At 44.0% G+C, this 19,992-nt stretch overlaps 1 protein-coding gene and 1 long non-coding RNA gene across 11 annotated transcripts in view; one reads left to right on the forward strand and one right to left on the reverse strand.

Moving 5' to 3' along the window:
• Nucleotides 1-19,992, forward strand: part of LOC111755642 (uncharacterized) — a 148,523-nt gene that overhangs the window by 52,078 nt on the left and 76,453 nt on the right. The window lies entirely within an intron of this gene.
• Nucleotides 15,026-19,992, reverse strand: part of LOC101788663 (leucine-rich repeat-containing protein 37A) — a 71,904-nt gene continuing 66,937 nt past the window's right edge. For all 3 annotated transcript variants that reach the window (XM_023563374.2, XM_023563373.2, XM_023563372.2), the window contains 3 exons: nucleotides 19,592-19,643; nucleotides 19,373-19,512; nucleotides 15,026-19,290 (listed from right to left, as the gene is read on the reverse strand). In XM_023563374.2, coding sequence (XP_023419142.1) covers nucleotides 19,197-19,290; nucleotides 19,373-19,512; nucleotides 19,592-19,643 — 286 coding nt within the window. In that variant the 3' untranslated portion in view covers nucleotides 15,026-19,196. The remainder of the gene's footprint in view (nucleotides 19,291-19,372; nucleotides 19,513-19,591; nucleotides 19,644-19,992) is intronic.

Here is a 19,992-nt window from a genome sequence, read left to right on the forward strand (position 1 = left end):
CTCAATTGCTACATAAGCCTGTATCACCCAGGTTTCTCTGCATATGTTATTTTGTGCAGGAGTACCACAGGATAAGAAGAAGTGTTGAGAAAGAGCTCTGGGAGGAGGGGAGCAAAGAAAGAATGCACATTTACTGGATGCATTTTCTGGCTAGGCACTGTGGTCACATATTGTGTAGGTGCTTTTGTTTAAACTTGATAACCATATGAGGTCGGTAGTATTCTCTTTTCTTTTACAATTGACCAGACCTAAAAGTACTCAAGTTATGTGAACATACCCAAGGCTGCGTGGCTGAAATAATGGTGAAGCTGGGAATTGAACCCAGTTCAGTGTGACTTTAAAACTCCTCATATTGTTTTTTCGCTTGTGTTCTATGACAGTGGGGGCAATTTAGTACTCACATCCACTGGGAGGCTTTATAGAAGATTGGATGACTATGAGTTTAGTGTAACAGCAGAAAGAAACATTGAGGCATCTGATAAGGGACCCTGTATGAGAGGAATTAGTGTGAGTGGTGACACAAAAAATTAGAGAAACCTAAGTATGGAAGAGACCTGTGGACCCCCAGCTGAACATCCTCCCTGGTTCAGAGACCCTGACTGTGATTTAATAGGCAGTTATCCTGCTGCTTGCTTTGGAAAGTTCTGTGGATTGGAAATTTAGGATTCCACAAGACAGCATGTTCTGTTGTTGGACAACTTTAATGTAGCCTTTTTATTTATTTCTCTGTTAAAATGAGACCAAGAAGGTAAGAAATGGATTGCAGAATCGTATTTGACGTTTATGAACAGATTTTTCTGATAAGGAAGGCTACATAAAAACTCTACAGCTTTTCCTGGGCCTCATGCTCATAAGCAGAGAGTTCTTTAGAGCGAAGTAGCAGCAGCTTGCGTTCCCTGACAGGTCTCAGCCCTGGCCTGCGCTCCTGTGAGCACCAGGCTGTTCTGAGTGGGGACAGGCCTCTGTGGGTGATTGATGGAGGGTGTCAGAAGACATCTGATACTGGTGGGAAATGGTTTCTTTTCCTTTTTATTTCATGTGGGATCTCATTTAAAAGAAATACAGTCATTAGAGACTCCCAAAGACTTTCCCCAGCATCCTGGTTTTGCATTTGCTGTTGGCTAAGCTCTGTGCTAACGGTGGGACCCTGTGTGTTTATTGAGAAAAACTGAAAAGATTTTGCCTTTTTGTTTGTTTTACCCTTCAGAGATTTTGCTACTTCTTCAGTGACCTCCCTTTGCCACAGCTTTTGTCTGAGTCATTTGAGAGACAGAATGCATTTTTCCTGCTGGGAAATACTATTTCTGATACACCCACTGGAGAGAATTCAGTGGCTTTTAGTTTCCTCGACAGAACATTCACAGAAAAGAAACGAAGAGAGTAGTGGTTTCCCAGCCGCCAACTAAACAAAGCCTCCTCAAGCCAGAGTAGGTTTGAGGCAAGTAATTCAGGGCCATTTGGCACAATTTTCTTTGACCGCGCCTGGGCTTGGGTATCAAAGGGACAATGACACAGTCATTTTTCAAATCCTTGTGTTTGCCCCCCACCCCTGTATTTATTTAATTCTTACTCCCTTTTGGCAAACACTTGGCAGACAGACAGTGATGGAAAAGTACCTCCCAGAAGAGTAGTTAGATGCCCAGCAGAGGCATGGAAGGAAACAGTTCGCTTAGTTATGTGAGCTCTTGGGAAGGCTGGTCTGAAGGCCTAAGGCCGTAGCATTCCAGAGCCTGGATCTGGGACATTATTGAACATGTATATCAAGAAAGAGAGAGAGCTGTGTTGTATTCCCCAAGAGCTGACCAGGAAACTAGTTCATTCAAAGTCCAGATGTCACTTCGGGTATCTCTTGCTGTTGATCTCTAAGGATCTATTTGAAGATTTCTGGAAAAGTTGGTGACCATGTCTTCTATAGAGGGTTTGACTTCCCCTCCCCACTTCCCATCCCTCAGAATGAGTGTTTGGAGCTGTAAGTCTGTGTGTTTATGGCGTCCGGAGTGGTGGAAGGTAGTGTGTGCAGCAGTTACAAGGCCACTATTCTGGAGTGATCTGCATGGCTTTATTTTCCAATTCTTTCAGAATCCACAAATGTCCTTAAGTAATTATTGTAATCTCTTTTCCTTTTGATAAAGTGAGGATAAAAATATCACTGGCTCCACAGTAGTGTTTGGAAGTGAAAATACTCATAAAAAGCAATAATAAACTCAGTCCCTGATATTCAGATCTTAGCCATTATTATTACCTTAAATGAGACTCTTAGCAAGAAGGACATACTTGAAGGTATAAGACTGGAGGGAGATGCCATGGCCAGCACCTAACAAAGTTTAATTTTTCTCTGTCTTCACTTCTGCTTAATATCACTCTTCTTTGAATGTAAACGTCAGGGCCTGAATGCCTATATTTTCTTTGCATGAAATATGATGACAGTTTTGGAGACTAGAGGGAAATAACTGCAGGCTTGCCAAAGCAGGTTCACATCCAGGACTGTGGTGCTATCAGTCATAACTGTGACAAGTGAGATCTCTGCGATCCGCCCACATCCAGCAGGCATGGCCTGGCAGGAATTGTTTCTATTCTTTTCTTCCTAGCTCTCAATTTTTCTCTCTGTTGGAGCAAATCAGGGCAGAGGACCCAGGGGAGAAGAGGAATTCCAGGATACCTTTTGTCTACCTAAAGATTCTTCTTCAGATACAAAACCTCAGGGACCTGGACTTTGTTTTATGATCAGATATGGCCTTCTCTTACATCATAATGTTTCTTCTTCCCTGCCATGTGACCTTTGGGGGGACGATCATACTGATTTATTTCCTGCTCAAATCATCCTGATTTCTTCAGGTTTCTCTACAGGATCTGTGGCTCTGCAGTGTCTGTGTATTCTGCTATGGGTTTCCAGCCCCAATGGGACAGGTATTCGTGAGACCATAGGGGCCTGGGTGCAGTTGGATAATGAAGGGCTTCGATTTTTGGAGGTCCTCTGCCCAGCATTTTAGCAGGGTGGATCCTAGTTCATATTGAGACTCAAGAAGGCAGTTGTGCTGGGCAATTGTTTCTGGAAGGCCAGGTTGGTCTTGGACTCTCTCAGCACCTGCTGCAGTTTTGCTGCTTACTAGTTGTTGTCTTGTAGATCCTTCTGGTCAGCTCAGTGGACTTTGGCTAGTACTGCTCTGACTTCAGCAGTTCCCTTGGTGAACTCAGTTGGATTGATCATTCTATGGAAAGTCTGGAAGCTTAGTGTTTCTGATTTGTATATTTTCTGCATGGATTTTGTAGTAGTATAAAAGCAATCATTAAGGCTGGGGAATTAGTTAAGTAATGTAAGCACCTCCCTGGCATCATGAGATTGTGAGTACGATTCCCAGTACATAAAAAAAGTGTTCATCATTTTTTTCAATTTTTGTTAGTCCATGTTTACAGCACATAGTCTCACTCATTGTGAGTCTGTTGGTTACTTTTCTTTCTTTGCTGACACAAAATATGTGATACCTTAAGGAAGGAAAGGTTTATTTAGCTCACAGTTTGTAGAAGTTTAGTCCGTATTCTGCTGGCCCAATGGCACATGCCAGAGGGGCAACAGTACATGGTGTGGAAGACAGTAACAATAAGCATAGTAAGAAAGGAGGAGTGTGTGGAGAGAAGAGTCTTTCTGTCCAATATATTGTATGTTGGCCACATTCACTTAGGTGTAGCACACACACCTGTAATTCCAGCATTGGATCATGAATCAGTCACAAACTCTAGAAGCCCACCTTCATGACTGCATGAGGCTTTGGGGGGACATTCACACACAAACCGTAACAGTTTGGGACTTGGTATATGTCCATTACATGTCTTTATTCTTTTTTTTTAATCCTCTTCTCTTTCCCTCCTTCCCTCTCCCTCATGCCTCTCTACTTCCTTATCCCTTTTGACAAAGATGTATTTACCTGTTTTCTATTATTTTTTATTTTTCTCTTTAAATGAAAGTGGTCATTGTCAATGCTACTGCCTTCTTGCCAGGGAGCTGTGATGATGTCTGTCAAAGTAGTACATAAATATCATAGAGTTCATGTGTTTTTAGTGATGAGCAGGACTAATCTTTGGTGCCATACCCTCATTTCTCACATGAATTTAAACAGCAGTGAGTAGAAAATGCTTCATTAAAATTGGTTCATTAACTAGACCTTGTTGTGTACAGCATCATATCAGATCTATGTAATTACTAGGAAGTAAGCTGGGAGACCTTAAAACCAGATGGATGAAGATTGTGGGAGGACTCCCTGGGATGCTTCCTTCTGGTATAAGAGCTTCCTGTCCATGACATGGTCCATGATTTATTCATCATTATTACTAAGGTACTTGTTAGAAGTACAGACAAATCTCAGACCTAGCCAGAGTCATTTTATCAAAGAGTCTGGGTGTAACAAGATCTCCTTGTGAGTCCTGCATATTAAAGATGGAGACGCAGGGGCTGGGGATTTAGCTCAGCAGCATAAGCGCTTGCCTTGCAAGCAGGCAGTCGTGGGTTCGATCCCCGTTACCGATTTGAAAAAAAAAAAAATTTTGGAGATGCATAGTTCTAAGAGTGTTATAGAATTTCATCAAGATAACTACTCTCATTGTCTGTAATTTGCACAAGCAGTAAACAATTCTGGAGCTTAGAAGGCATAGGCTGGTGGCTCAGGAGGGAAGCCGGACAGGAGATAAGGGTGGATATATGCTTGGCTTTAAGCAGCACGTGGAGAAATCATATTGGCTCTGTGAACTGCAATGCCTCTAGGAGTGTGAGGAAGAGAGGCCAATCTGAGCCAGTGTCCATATCCAAAAGGACTTGGAGCCTGTGGGTTATGGGTAGGGGGCTCTGGGAGTTTATACTCCATGACGATGCTTTAGTTCCAGAGGACACTGAGTGTGGTTCTGAAGCAGTCTTCCCAGAAAGGCAGGTTTCCTCACCTCAGTAGCCCCATTCAGCTGTTGTTAGTGGAAGTGCAGGTGTAAGTACAATGTCACAGTCCCAAAACAGCAGATAGTGGGTAGAGGAGGGCAGCCCTCCCAGCTCGAGGCCTGGGATGTGCATAATGGGTCCAGCATCCATAGGAGCAGGTCATGTGCGGGGAGTGGGGTGGGGGGGGTGGGGATGGCGGCACTGCCTTAGTGAGGAGGTGACAGTGAGGGGAAAAGGTGCTTTATGCCTGTGTTTCTTGTGCCTAAGCTTTGGGCTTGGGCTAGGTGCTTGGTTTAGGTTGCAGATTCCCACAGTTTGCTCCACTTGCTATAAGTAGATTTGTCTCAATCCTGTGCTGGGTGGGATAGAGAAGTGAAGCTTGCTGAACCTGGCAGCTCGGCTGGGAAGGGAGACGAGAAAAGGGCCAGGCAGCTCAGTTTCCCATGGCACTTTACATCCTGAATGTTTTCATCCCCGCCCAGTACTCTTCCCTAGAATGCACATCCGTCTCCATTCTGCTTTGTTGGAGACAGGTGAACATGCACTCAGCATTCATACCCCTCTTTCTCATTTTTTAAATAAAATTTTATTTAAGGAGAAAAAAATACAGAGAAAGGGTACAAGTTATATAGATTTACAGAAAAAATGAACAGTAGGAAATCACTAGTTAATGGATTACATATTGTCATCTTAAAAATAATTGTTCAAGTCACAAAATTACAGCATGTAAAGTGGACATTCCAACAGTGAGACTGCAAACAGTTCTGTTCAATGATCCAATAAAACTCAGTGATATCATTTTCTATCCTATACACTTAAATATACATGCAGTTATATCATTTAGAGCACTTTCTTTTAATCTCTTTTGTACAATGACAATTACACATTTTGGGTTTTGTTGCTCCCACAGTTCTTATAACTTTTTTGGAAGGGAGTAGAACCAAATGTGACATAACAGAACAGAGTCAATCAAATCAAAAGGGTGGACATAATAGATAATGTAAAAGCATGATACAAGGTGATCAATAATGGTTACCATAATGCTTGCTGCTATCTCTAATAGAATTGCCTATATCATCAGTTATAATAAAATTGAACAAAACAGTAAAGAACAAAACGGACAAAACCAAAACATTGGAGACATTATAGGTCTTCAAAAGTAGATAAAAGTCATTGAGAATGGGCGTCATAATGAATCTCACTATCTTCACAGCTGTTGCCTAAACTTTCGAACCTGGTACTATCCATTAAAACAGAATAGGGGGACATCAGTCAAAAACAAGATGGTGAAAGTAATACAGGGCTTTAAATCAAGATAATGGAAAGTCAAAGTGGGTTACTATAATATATCCTGCTATTTTTATTTATTTTTCCCTTAATTAAAAGGATGAAAATAAAAAAGTAAATAATGGAGTGGAGATTGAGATAAAAGAGGGCATAACAGCAAAACAGTGCAGATCAAAACATAACCATTTAAGCAGAATAGTGTTTCATCACAAGATAATCCTGACATAAAAGTAGTTACCATATTGTCTCTTTCCTTGAAAGCCTTGAGTACAACTTCGTATACTGTAGCATCAAATATATCAAAACAATGTAAAACCATTTAAGAGAATGACAGCATTACAGGGCATTTAGAATCAACTAACAGAAAATGAACAATGGTTTCTGTATAATCTCCTTGCCTTTAAAAGTTTTTGCTTATACTATCGTATGTAATAAAATCCAATAAGATACAACCTGTTTAGACCAATGGAGACAGAAGAACAAAAGCATGATGAGACTTCAAAACAAGATGATACTAAATCAGTATTACCTATTAAGACGTCATTTTCTCCAAAATAGCTGTTCCTATCATCCAATCTTCTCTGCCTTATTTCTGTTGAGCTCTTTTTCTGTCATTAGTTGTCAGTTTGTCTTCTTCATTTTGTTCTCTGCTCCATTTATTGTGGCCTCCCCGCCACTATTTCTGGATTCTTTGTATTTTTCTTTTTTAGAATATCCTGCAGTACTCTCTGTAGAGTTGAATTGGTGGTTGCAAATTCCCCCAGTTCCTCTTTATCCTGGAAGCACCTTGTTTTTCCATGAATTTCCAGGGACAGTTGTGCAGGATATATCAATCTTGGCTGGAGATTATTATCTTTCAAAGCTTGAATTATTTCCCCCCACGCTCTTTGTGATTTGATGGTTTGTGCAGAGAAATCTGCTGTAATTCTGATGGGTGTTCCCTTGTAAGTGGTCTGTTTCTTGTCTCTGACAGCTTTTAATATTCTGTTCTTGTATTGAATTTCTGGAATTTTTGTTATTACATGCCTGGGTGTTGCTCTGTTTGGGTTGTAGGTGGCTGGGGTCCTGTATGCCTAATACATCTGAGTATCTTTACCTTTTGCTAAATTAGGAAGATTCTCCTGGATTATTTCTGTGAGTAGCTTTTGTAGTTCATTTGTTTGTGTCCCTACTTCTTCTTTTATGTTCTTAATTCTTAAGTTATGGATCCTCTTATCATCTTCTAGTCTTTGTATTATTTCTGTTTGTTTCTTTGTTACTTTTAAGAAGTTTTTCATTTCATTCTCCCATATTACAAATCTGCCCTCCAGTTCAGATAGTCTGTCCTTAGTTTCTTTCAATCTGTTAAGCCAGCTTTCAATAGAGTTTTTAGTTTCCTGGTAATCTCTTTGAACCTGCTTCACGTATTCTATCCTTTCTCTATTTTCTCCATCTAACAATTCTCCCCTCTTTTTCTGTTCTTCCATTCCACCATCTGTTTTTTTTTTTTTTGGGGGGGTGGTGCTTAGCATTTCTCTTAACTATTCTGCTTACTTCTAGCTTCAGGTCATTGATAACTTCATTCCTGAACTGATCTATGAGGCTCTCTAGATGGCGCTTTATGTCTATTGGTGCGGTGTCCGCCATTGCCTGTTTCTCAGGATTGGGGGCCCAGGAGCCTTTCTTGTTGCTGCCTCTTCCCATATTCTTTGTTCCTTATATATGCAAGCTTATATAGGAGGCCCAGCTTCCCTCTCTGTCAGCCACAGCCTGATCGAATTGCGCCGGCTAGGCGTTCCCGCTCACCGCAGTGTACCAGGAAGTTGTAGACCAGGCAGCCTACGCGGGGCCCGCCCCTCCAGGCCACCCTCAGGCTCTGGGATCTGGGTTGGGCTAGCCTACTGGGTCTCCGCCAGCAGCATCACGTAGACTAGGCACTTCTCACTAGTCCCGCTTGAGAGGAGGATACGTGCCTGAAGTCGCTGCAGTGCCCGGCTCCCGCAAGTCTTCCCAGTCCCAGAATGTCCTCCGCTGGAGTCAAACTGTGGAAGAGTGTCAGTTTCTCTCACTCCCCTACCCGCAAGTCAATACAGGGCTCCCCGCCCATCCTGTTTTCAACTCCGTTTGCCGATTCCCGTTCTCAGAGCTTCCGCGCGTCTCCTGCCGAGCCGATGTAGACGCAGCCACTGCACAGCAGGAAACCTAAATCGCGGCTTCCAATGGCGCGGGCTCCCACCTCCACACTGAGGCCCCTCTTTCCTGTTCTAGCACCAGGACTGCATTCCAAGTTGGTTTCTCTCAGCCCAGTTTGTTCCTGGGTCAGCAGAGCATATCTCCACCTGCTTATGACTCCTTACTCCTCACCATTCCTGATTACTAAGCCAAGTCTTTCAGAGAGCCTCCGTAGCTGCTGCTATCTGTCCACCATGTTCTCCCGGAAGTCCCCTCTTTCTCATTTGTGGTGTGAATTATCTGTGGCTATTATTTTGTCCTGGACAAGTACAGCCTTTCTAAAATCATGTTTTAAACATTTTATTTCCAGCTAGTTGGTCACCTCATTGAAGGCAAGAGCCAGGCTGAAGGTGCAGCCCCTTTATGTTCCAGGCTGTGGGCAGTGTCCTCCCTGGGTCAGCTGCCAGACAGTGAGTGTCTGATGACAATAAAGCCCGTTTGTCATTTCATTTCACTCTGCTCTATCATCATTGGTTTTCCAGCTGGAATAAACCTTGGGAGCCTTCCAGCCATGCTCCAGTCTGCAGATGCTGGGAGAATGTGGGTTGCCCTTACTTCCTGGGATCAGGCCCATCTGTACACCAGTCACACAGATCTTCCCTGCCATCAAAGGTCTCCCTTCCCTGCGCTCACTGAGTGAGCGCAGTTGAGTCTTCTCCCAAAAGATCTCTTGAATCCATTCTCTGCTTTCTACCTCTGCAGCCGACATCCTAATCCATCATCAGCTTTTCTCTGGAATTCCCTTGGTAAGAGTTGCCCATCTGGTCTCGCTGCCTCTGCATCCGCAGCCCACCCAGCCCATTCTCTGTACGAACTACCAGGAGGATCTTAACAATGTAGAGATCATACCGTGGTATCCCCTGCCTGAAACCCCTTGATGCCCTTCCTTGGCACTTAGAGTTAAGGCCGTTCCCCCTGCTCCTTGAGCCTGCTAGAGCCTATCTCTGGGCCTTTGCACTTGCAGTGCCTTCTCTGGAATGTGTTTGTAGCTCTGTGCCAGGCTGCTTCTATGCACACAGTGCCTCCTCACCCCTGCCCTGAGCCCCTCCAGCCTGCATGTGCCTTCCATGCCTCCCTGCTCATGTCTTTCCTGGAACTCTGTCCACATTGTCATCTTTCACCACTCCTGTCTCTTCTTTCCTTATCTATCATTTATTTTCTTCCTTCCTTCTTTTCTTTCTTCCTTCCTTTTTTCTTTGATACTGAGAGTTGAACCTAGCACCTTTGCACTGTGCTACATTTCTGGCTCTTGAATATTTTATTTTGAGACAGGGTTTCACTAAGTCCTTCAGTTGCCCAGAGTGGGCTTGAATTTCCAGTCGTCTTCCCCAGCCTCCCAGAGTGCTGGTTATACAGGCATGTACCACCATGTCTGGCTTTATTATTTTACTTCTTAGCTGTCTGTGTTTCCCACCAGAATGGAGGCACCTTGGGAAAGGAACTTACTAGATTTGTTCTTGGCCATTTTGCCAGTGAATAACACAGTCCCTGGCATGAGTTAATGCTCAGGAAATAGCCAATGAAGGAAGGAAGAGGAAAAAAGGAAGAAAAGAAGGGAGAAAAGAAGGGAAGTAGGAAGGGAGGGAGGGGAGCAGAGAGGAAGGGACAGGGTGTCAGAGATGGAAGGCAGGGAAGGGAGACCTTTGATGGCAGGAAGATCTGTGTGACTGGTGTACAGATGGGCCTGACCCCAGGAAGTGAGGGAAACCCACATTCTCCCAGCATCTGCAGACTGGAGCATGGCTGGAAGGCTCCCAAGGTTTATTCCAGCTGGAAAACCAATGATGATCGAGCAGCTCAGGGACTGACATTTTGTCAGTTTCCCCCTGATGACCTACTGAGTCACTGCTGGTTGCCATTTCCAAGGCTTTGCCAGAGGGAAAGGCGCCTGGGAACAGATGCTAATTTCCTTGTTTCTGGGCACATGTGCTCTCCTCACAGGTGGCTGGCCAACTGAGTTCTCTGGCGGGCCCACCACTTTATTGCTTTACTGAATGAAGGTGTTCATTCATCTTGGGAGCTGTTATGCTTTAGCTATTGCTAAAGTGATTCTGATTTCCATCTACCTGTTGCTGAGAAGCAGGAGTGTTTTCTTTTGCAGTATTTTATTTTTATGGAGATTACCGTAGGTGCTGGCACTGTGTGGCTCTTTTCTAAATGTCTTCCTGAGCGGTTTCTGCTCTTTGCTTCTTCACTTTCTGCAGTGCTTTTGCAGGTAGTTCATTTAAATTTTGTCTCAGGGCTTTTCACTGTGGCAGAAGACTTCTTTCTAACTACCTCAGTGACCTCCAGGAAGGTTTTGCATGAACTTGTCCTGGGATCCACTTTACCTGACCTGAGATAATAAATTTTTTTTTTCTTGCTGTGTACAAATGGCCACAAATGCAACATCTTTAAATAGCATCCTTACCTCACTGGTTTTTTGTTTGTTTGTTTCTAGTACTAGAACCCAGACCCTTCACACTAAGCTACATCTCCAGCCCTTATGTTGAGACAGAGTCTTGCTAAATTGCCCAGGTTGGGCTTATATTTGTGATCCTCTTGATTCAACGTCTCAGAGTGTTGGAGTTACAGGCCTGTACTTCCACCCATTTATGAGCTCAAAGTGCTGTAGGTCAGAACTCTGGGAGGACACCACTAGATTCTCTCTTAGCATCTCTGTTAGGGCTAAAGTTGTAGGAGTGTTCCCATCTAGATCTGGCAGGCCCTTTTCTGCACATTCCTGCTGGCAGGCAGAATCTGGTGGCTTTGTAGGAGGTTGGTCCTGGATCCTGGCTAGTTGCTAGCCACGACCAAGCTCATGTCCATAAGGCTGTCCACAGTCCCTCTGGTGTCCTACAGCACCATCTCAAGGCAGTCAGGGCACGCAGATGACTTCTTTTTTAGCCATCACCCAGAAAATTTCTCTGCTTTTGGACTGCTGTGAAAAAATCAGCGAGGTTATCTCCTGGCTAAGGTCAACCTGCTGCTAATGCATGCAGTCACAGGAGTGATGGCCTGTCCCAGTCGTAGTCCTGGGGACTAGGGCATTTTAAGACTTTTCTCCCTGTAGAATGATTCCTGTAAAATTCTAATTCTTTAAACATTCTCAGTCCTTGCTAATACTTGTTCTGTTCCTCAGACCCGCCATAGACCAACTATCAGGAATTTTACCTAAAAAACTATTGTCCGTTCTTTGCTATTTGTCATTACTTCTTAATTTTGTTAAAGCAGCTAAACTGACGTTTACTGTCTCAGTCCATTTGGGCTGTTTATACACAAGAGGACATTACTGCTGATGATTTTGGGAGCTGAGAAGATACAAGGTGCTTCAGCCTTGTGTATCAGGGATCCACTTCCTGGTTTATAGAGAGCACTCTTTGCTGTGTCCTCACTTGGTGGAAGGCACAGGGGTCTCTCTCAAGCCTTGTTTCGAAGAATACTAATCTCAGACACAATCTGTCTCCAAAAGCTCTGCCTCCTAATACTGTCATCTTACAGTTAGCATTTTACAGTATAAATTTATGTTCTTTTGCTTTTGTTTTGTCTTTTTGAGACAGGGTCTTGCTATGCAGTTCAGGCTGGCCTTGGGCTCACTTTGTAGCCCAGGCTGGTCTCAAACTTGCAACAATCCTCCCACCTCAGCCTCCTGAGTGCTGGGATTACAGGAGTGCACCACCACGCCTGGCCCTACAATATAAATTTAGAGGGAACACCAACAGTCAGACCATGACACCTACCTCATACCCATATACTCCTTCATGCTGTGTAGCAAAACTGCAGTTCTGATTGAACCAGCCAGTTGAACACACATGGCTCTTAAATCCTCAACCTACTGCCCCTCTTGCAACCAGGGGAAGCCAAGTGATAGCTAACATATCATTTGGGGAGACTTCTCTTCTCCCTTTGTTCTCTTCTCTGTTCTTTCTTGTAACAGCAAGGCAGAACTTGGGCTCTAGTCCCCATGGCTAAGAGTGAACCCAAAGGTACCCAGTTCCCCCTGGCAGTGCCAGCTGGATTATTGACCTCTGGCCTTTGTGCTAAGCTAGACAAACGCTTTATGCATTTAGGTCCCAGTGATAGGGCTTTCTGCTCCTTCTTATCAGTCTAGTTATTGTCAGGGGTTACTTGAGCTTGCTTTTGCACAAAAGTAAGATTCCTATAAGTTTTTGGTATCATTGTTCCTTCAAGTTCCCTAAGGACAGGACAAGCAGAGAGAGGATTGTGGTCTCCAAAGTGGGCCTCATGGTGCCCCTCCGTGGTGGCTGTGGAGGAGTAAGGGCGAGGGAGCTCATGGTGATACCAACCAGCCCACAGTACCCTCTTCCTTCCTGCTCGACCTACCACAGGGTTTGATATTTATTTTTCAGTTCTGGATAAAGAAAAAAAGAATGTCTAACTGGCCACAGCTTGCTCTTGGCAGAGAAGGTGGGGCCTGGGCCAGACAATCAGATTCTGTGACTATAGTGCTTTCTGGGGCAGACAGTATCTTGTTTCTAAGGCCAGCTCCAAGAGACCTAGGATGGGCTGACTTGGTTCACTACTGTCTGGGTAGGGACCCCAGGAAATAATCTATGTTTGGCAAACAAAGAACTGAGAAATAGCGACCTTTTCTTTTTAGGTTTCTCTAAAATGATGGAAAATAATTATTAAGCCTGTGTTGTTGGCCTAAGGTGCAGAATGGAAATGGGAGAGGGTATTGATCAACTCAATGGCTCTTTAAAGAGCTGCCTGTGTTTGCTCTCATGCCTCATAAGCAAGAAACCTCTTTTCTGTCTCCATACTTATTTGATTTTAGATGGTAACGTACACAAATACTGCTTCCACTGGGTAAATACTAGGCTTCTGATTGAATGGGAGATTACAGAACAAATCCATCAAATGGAAGGGTGGAGGAGCAATCTATACAGTGATGCCTAAGCCTGGCTGGGCAGAGAACCCTTCCTCCTACCCTTGCCCACTCATTTTCACCATTAGTCTTCCTAAAGTAACCATCCAGGATGGTTACCATCCATAATGAATGGAGAAAGCAATGAGGCTGATTACCATACAGAGTCTATGTCTATTGTACAATAGAATCCATTTTTATATACCCACCTGGATTTGAGTGGCTGTGTTACAACAGCAGAGTCTTTTTTCCTCTCCTTTGCTTTCCATACAAAGATAGCCCCAGGAATTATAGTTTGATGATGATGGTATGACAGCTAATGTTAATTGAGGATTTGTTATGAGCCAGGTCTGCTAAAGTCGTGACATACACTCTTTTTATTCTCATGGAAGAGAGAAGCTCAGGTCCAAACAGGCTTGAAGCAGAATTTGGACCTGTTTTGTTCTGGAGTGGGACTCTAGGTTCCTTTTTGCAAACCAGAGGTGCTTTTTAGATAAAATGTGGTCTCCCCAAGTGGCTAAGCTAGAGGTCTGCAGCCCCTTCACGCTGTACCCCTCACTCATTGGGCTGCTATTCTTTAAAAAACAAACAAACTGCAAACTGGTTTGGGTGATGTATGCAGCAGGGAGAGATTGGAAGCCCTGTGCTTGTACCTGGATTGTCTGGGGGGCTCACCTCTCAGACCCTCCTTCTTTCTGGATGGACCACAGGGCGCAGGCTGCTCCCTTCCCATTTGTTCTCACTTCTGTCTGAGCTTTACTTCCTTAGAGTGTTACTGCTCACAGCTCAGGGCTCTCTCACATGGTTTTTGTTTGCTTTCCATCTGATGGAAATGAGGAGGAAATCAATTTCCAGCCAGGAGAGGACTGGAAATAAAAGGCTGACATTTTCATCTGAATCGGAGTATTGTGCTATTTTCATGGGAGGTGTGTCTGAAAAAATCACCCAAGGATGCCCCCCCCATACACTGATGTTTCAGAGAAAAAGTATATAAGTGTGCATGACTGTGTGTGGGTGTGCATGCAATGTGTTGACTGAGGTGTGGTGAATACAAATGTGGTTATTTCTGTCAAGATACCGGAGTCTCATTTTATCTCAGCCCTCAGTCATCCATCCCCACATCTGTCATCAGTACTGGCCATAGCAAATCAGTACTTTCTTTGCATTTTACCTCTTTCCTTTGGGAGGAGAGAGTAGAGATTTGATCCACAAGCAGAGTACATGGGAAATAAGAGCATGAATTATAGCATATTTATTGTGCCGTTTAGGTTTTTCCATCTTTGGATTATGTCAGACTTCAGGTTGAGCTGCCCTTCCTTCAGCAAGTTCACACCTTTATTGAGCTCTCTCTTACTCTCTGGAACCACAAGATGCTCCTGATTTAACTTGAATGTGTTCTCATTTCTCATAGATTGGTTCAGTGAGTAAGAACTACCGATCTGTGATGTGAGCATGTATGGAGGAGATGCACCAGGTTGCAAGTAAGGATGGTGTGTGCGTGTGGGGGGCTGTGTGGTCAGGGTCCAAAGTAAAATTCTTTGAAAAGTGCATTACTGGTTCTTTGACATTGGTGATTGAAAATCACTATAATCATGAGAGCCACATGATTGCCTTTTGCCTTACAGACTTTGCATAACAAGGTGACGTGTTTATCTGAGGCCACATTTCAGTTGAAAGTGGTACATGTAACTTATGGGTTTGGTTTGAGAATCATTGATCTACAACAAAGAGATTGGCATTAAAGAATTTCATTTTATTGATTAGTGGGGATCGAACTCACAACCTTGTTTTTTCCAGGCATGTGCTCATACCGCTGAGCTAAATCCCTGGCTTGAGATAGGCATTAAAAAAAACATCTAGAATCCAGATATAGTGATCCGTAGTCTCAGCACTTGGGAGCTTGAGGCAGGAGGATTGCCGTGAGGTAAAACTGGTCTACATAGTAAGTTCATGGCCAACCTGAACTATCCAGTGAGACCCTGTCTCAAAGAAAGAAAGACAAGAAACTATTGCAACAGATATATCTAGAGAGTTGCATGGCAGAGGGGAAAACAAAAGAAAATGAAGAATGAAGAAACAAGGGCACAAGCTACAGATTCTGGTAGATGCTACAACAATGAGTCTGCAAGTTTCATTGCTCACTTAAAATGTTCTGTTTTGTCTTGCTAGTTGCTGTGAAAGATCGAGCCAGTGGCCACCAATTCAGCAGCCAGGTACCAGGAGCTGCCTTTTGTTTTTTTTGTAGGTTTTTTTGGCATGGTTAAGTGTGGCACCTACCTAGGGTGGCTCTGCAGTTACTGTCATGGCAGAAGTCTTTTCTTTCTAGGTAGATGGGTACCTCCTTGAGGTGGCAGGGATCATCTTAAATTTCATGGTGCCCTTTCAGTATCTAACATTGACAAAGATCTGCTTGATTAAATAATCATCTGAGTTTTCAGTTTTGTTGTTTTAGTCACAAAGACTCATGAATTCTCTCAGCTATAAGTACTTATACTCTAATTAGAATGGGAAGATGACTCCTAAGATTTCTTCCCTTCTTGGAGTCTCGGTCCAAACTCAGTAGTGAATAAGGAATAAAACATTGTCTCTGATCAGCAAAGCATTTCTTTTCCCTTCTGAACAGCTTTTGGAATGTGGCTGGTGTGACTGAGGCGCTGTCTTTAAATTTTACTTAGTTTGTATTCCTTTATATTTCAATAGTCATAGGGTGGCTAGTGGCTCCTATACTAGGCTGTGCAACTCTACAGATAACCCACAATACGCAGCTCATACCAAGTACTTCACCTTGTTTCTAGACGCTTACCAAATGCCTCTATCTTGAAGGTAAATTGTTCTAGACTACCTTATTAAAAAACAAACAAACAAAAAAAAAACTAGAAAACATTCTCTTCAAGCCAGGCACGGTAGTGGCTAAGGCAGGAGGAGGGCTAGGACAAGACCAGCCTAAATTATATAACATTACTTTTCCCAGCTGTACACTCAAGTCGCCCAAAAGCAAAATGCACTGGTACTGCTTTACGAACTTAATTTGTTTTATGATTTGTGGTGAATTTGGTTGCATTCCTGTTTATGTAGGGAAGATGGCCACAGTAATGTTTGTCACTTGGAATTTGTGAATGGAAGCTAGATTTCGCCAAAAAGCTTTGGTTGCAAACCAAACTCTTTTCAACCAGATGCATTTGTGAAGGGACGTATTGCCTTATTCCTTCGTAATTCACAGAGGCAATCTCTTATTCAACCTGTAAAGCCATGGGCCATCAGTTTTTAATAATTTGTGACATACTATACCTAAGATACCTCATAACCACCCTGGATTCCCTACAGTGTCACTTTTGTCAGCCTGGGCCGGAGACTGTTTGGCGTGTGTCCCCTTTTAATGACCAGGGGAAACAACTGACCATAAATCATGGCCTGAAAACACACTTGCCACCTTGATCCCTGTCCTGGTGACAGTTCCCTTCTTTAGTATTAATTACAGTTCTCTATGCTTCTTCTTTAAAAATTAATGTCTATACGGAAGGCTGCCATGGCAGTTAGGGTTAGGGTTAAGCCTTTTTGAGATAGGTTCTCACTGCCTAGTCTAGGGCAGCCTTGAACTTGTTACGTAGCCCAGGCTGGCCTGCCTTAGTCTCTCATGTGCTAAGATTTCAGGTGTGTGTCACCACACCTGCCCAGTGATAGTTTGCATGGTGAATCTCTGTCTTAAAAGTTGTCCTTAAGCCTTGTGGACCCCTGAGAGACTTGTGCTTTATGTTGTTTTTGGCAGTATTAGGGCTTCAACCCAGGACCATTGCAGTGAGTCATATCCCAGTCTCTTTTCACTTTATTTTTCAACAAGTTTTCACTAAGTTGAACTCAAATTCAGAATCCTGCTGCTCAGCCTCCCAAGTGCTAGGATGCCAGATGTATACCACCATCCCCAGTGATCCAATCAGTGCCCTTAAACAGCCTTCCTCTTACAACTTCAGGAAAGGAAAATTTTCAGTCTTAAATGGCCCATGCGTTGAGACCTTGTTGAAGGGCCGTGTGGACAGTAGTACAGATTTGATGCTGGATAGATCTTAGCCCCTAATTGTACAGGCTCTTCACAGAGAGGGGGCAAATAGCTAGCACCCTCTGCTGGCCTTTGGTCAATAAGTGTATGGTGACATTTGGAGTCCCATGTGTAGGTGGAAGGAACAGTCTGAATTCACACAGTCACTCATATTCCCGAGTCATGCCCAAGGGCAGGGCTTGGTGCTAGGAACTGGGGGACACGGAATGGGCCATGTGGAGAGGAAGGAAATTGATCCTTGCCTTGTTAGGGCTCCTGACCTAGTAGAGAAGCATGGTTGGGTTTCTAAGCACTAGGCACCTGCTGCATTCTCAAGTGACCTCTCCGGGGTGGGCCATGCTGAACAAAGTCTAAGCCAGGACTCATCACATCCTAAGACAGAATTACTCCACCCAATTTCACCCCTGCTGGTGTCCATGGTGTCATGGAGGGTAGAAGGTCCTTTCTCAATTCCCAGCTTGGGGCTTGCCTTGTGGTTTGCTTTGGTTATGGAATGAAGTAGAAGCTAGAGTGTGCATTTCCAATCTCAGTGTTAAAAGGATTCTCCAGTTCTTCTGGCCTTGTAGGCAGCCAGGTGAGGGTGGGATTGCAGCAACACTGGCCACCTGTGTGTCTGCCAGGCTCGTCATTCCAGCAGCCTCTGGCACTGTTTCTCTCTATGAAAGGGTACCAGGATGCTTTTGCAGTCAGTAGGTGGATTCTCAGTTCTTGTACACTGAGATCTTCTCTTACTCACCAATGTACTGACCTCCCACTGATGTACTAAACATCCTTTATTGATTTTGTCTTTGGAGATAAAGTGGAGGAACTCTTGCTTCATCTGCAAATTATCACTTGGAATCATGCAGACTGGCATTGGATTGGACCGAAAGAGCATAGGTGCAAATCTGGATAGAGCTGCTGGAAGGAACCAAGCAGCACACACATGGCCCTTGGTGGGTCAGGAGGGCTGGGGCAGTCCATGGGTGAAAGGATAAGTGGCCCAACCTATAGCTGAAATCAGTGCCCAAGGCTGTAAATGACTGATCTCATGCATTCTTTTTTTTATGTTATCCCTCCACACCTCTGTGCTGTTTGGCCAAGTACTAGGATTTAAACAAAGCAAACATACAAAGAAACCAATGGGAATTTTCTATTAGCTTGTGAGGATGGAGAACTGCTACCAAGATGGAATACACATTCATACATGAGTTTTAAGACTTGGACGGAAATACAAGGACTTGACCGCTGAAGCCAGTAGGCTCAGTAATCCAAATATTCTGATGACCCCAGCATTCTGGGAGAATAAGAATAAGAGGCCAGGTAGGCAGGGAATAGATTGGCTCATTCTTTTTTGTGTAAGTGAGGATTGAGCTAAGCCCTTTATGATAAGCCGCATTCCAGCCTTCTTTTATTTTTGATTATGAGACAGGGTTTTGTGAGTCACTAATTTGCCCAGGTTGGGCTCAAACTTGTGATCCTCTTGCTTCCCCCTCCCAGAGTGCTGGGGTTAGAGGGGTGTGCTCCCCTACACCACTGTGTAACTGGTTCTCCAAAAGCAGAGGAGAGTGCATGAGAACAATAATGATTTGACTGAGAATCCACCCTGCTTGTGGAGGATGTGCTTTTGGTTGCAGAGGCTGACTGTGTTGAGTGATGAGAGTGAGAAGCTACCACGCTGCCTCTCCTGGAAGCATGACAGCCACAGACGATCCAAGCTTTACCCCAACTGTTTTTTGCCTCTGCTCTTGTTCTGTGCTCACACATACTTAACTACTTGCAATTGAATTTCTCATCATATAGCTAAAAGTTTTTACAAAGTGTTATGTATTTTAATATGCAAAGCTATTTACAATCCCTCCTGAAGCAGGAAGGGCTTAGTGAATGACTACTTCTTCCAGCTCCCCGGTGTCTTCATCTTTATTGGTCGACTCTGTGGGCCCTCCTTCTATGATGACTTCACAAAGCTCCCTGGAGAACAATAACAAGGCAATGAAACTTTCCCTGCCCCCTCATTTTAGCTAGGAACTTTAAGTCATCCCCAACCACTTACAGAGCACGCTTTGTGAAAATCTCATCCTCCTCAGAGGATTCATCATGTAGCTTGGCTTCCATTCTTCTCATTTGGGAGATACTGATGGGTCTGTATATATCCCTGAGCAAAAGTAGGCTATAAAACCTAGTACCAGCCTTCTGTAAAACAGAAAAGGACTTACGACCTCTGCTTTCCCCTGCCTCTTCCACCCCAGCACCGAGTGCTTCTCAAGTTTACCTGCTTCACTTGTTCTGCTTTGCAGCTTCCATGCCAATGTGGAGAAAAGCCCCTTTTGGGAAAACATACGTGCAAGACAATTAGTGAGTGATTTGCATTATTTGTCATGTCTCAGTCTGCATGCCCACTTCAGGTCTCATTAGGATAAAACCTGTACCTTGCCCCACGCTCGAAATAGGCAAGTTCAAACTAGGCCTGGAGTTTTGCAAACAATTCCACAATGCTGGACTTTCAGAGGCTCCATCTGTTACCAAGGGCCTCAGGAAGTCTTTGGGGGAGACCTCTGCACCTGGCCCAGCCTGGATGCACGTTGTTAGAGTAAAAGAACTGAGGAGGCTCACAAGGGGGAACCAGAAGCATGAGAAGATGAGCTTCCGCCCCTCCAAGGAAGGATGGAGGGA

Source organism: Cavia porcellus, unplaced genomic scaffold, assembly GCF_034190915.1.
Source record: "Cavia porcellus strain 051 isolate PalLab524CR breed Dunkin Hartley unplaced genomic scaffold, mCavPor4.1 scaffold_32, whole genome shotgun sequence".
Taxonomy (NCBI): domain Eukaryota; kingdom Metazoa; phylum Chordata; class Mammalia; order Rodentia; family Caviidae; genus Cavia; species Cavia porcellus.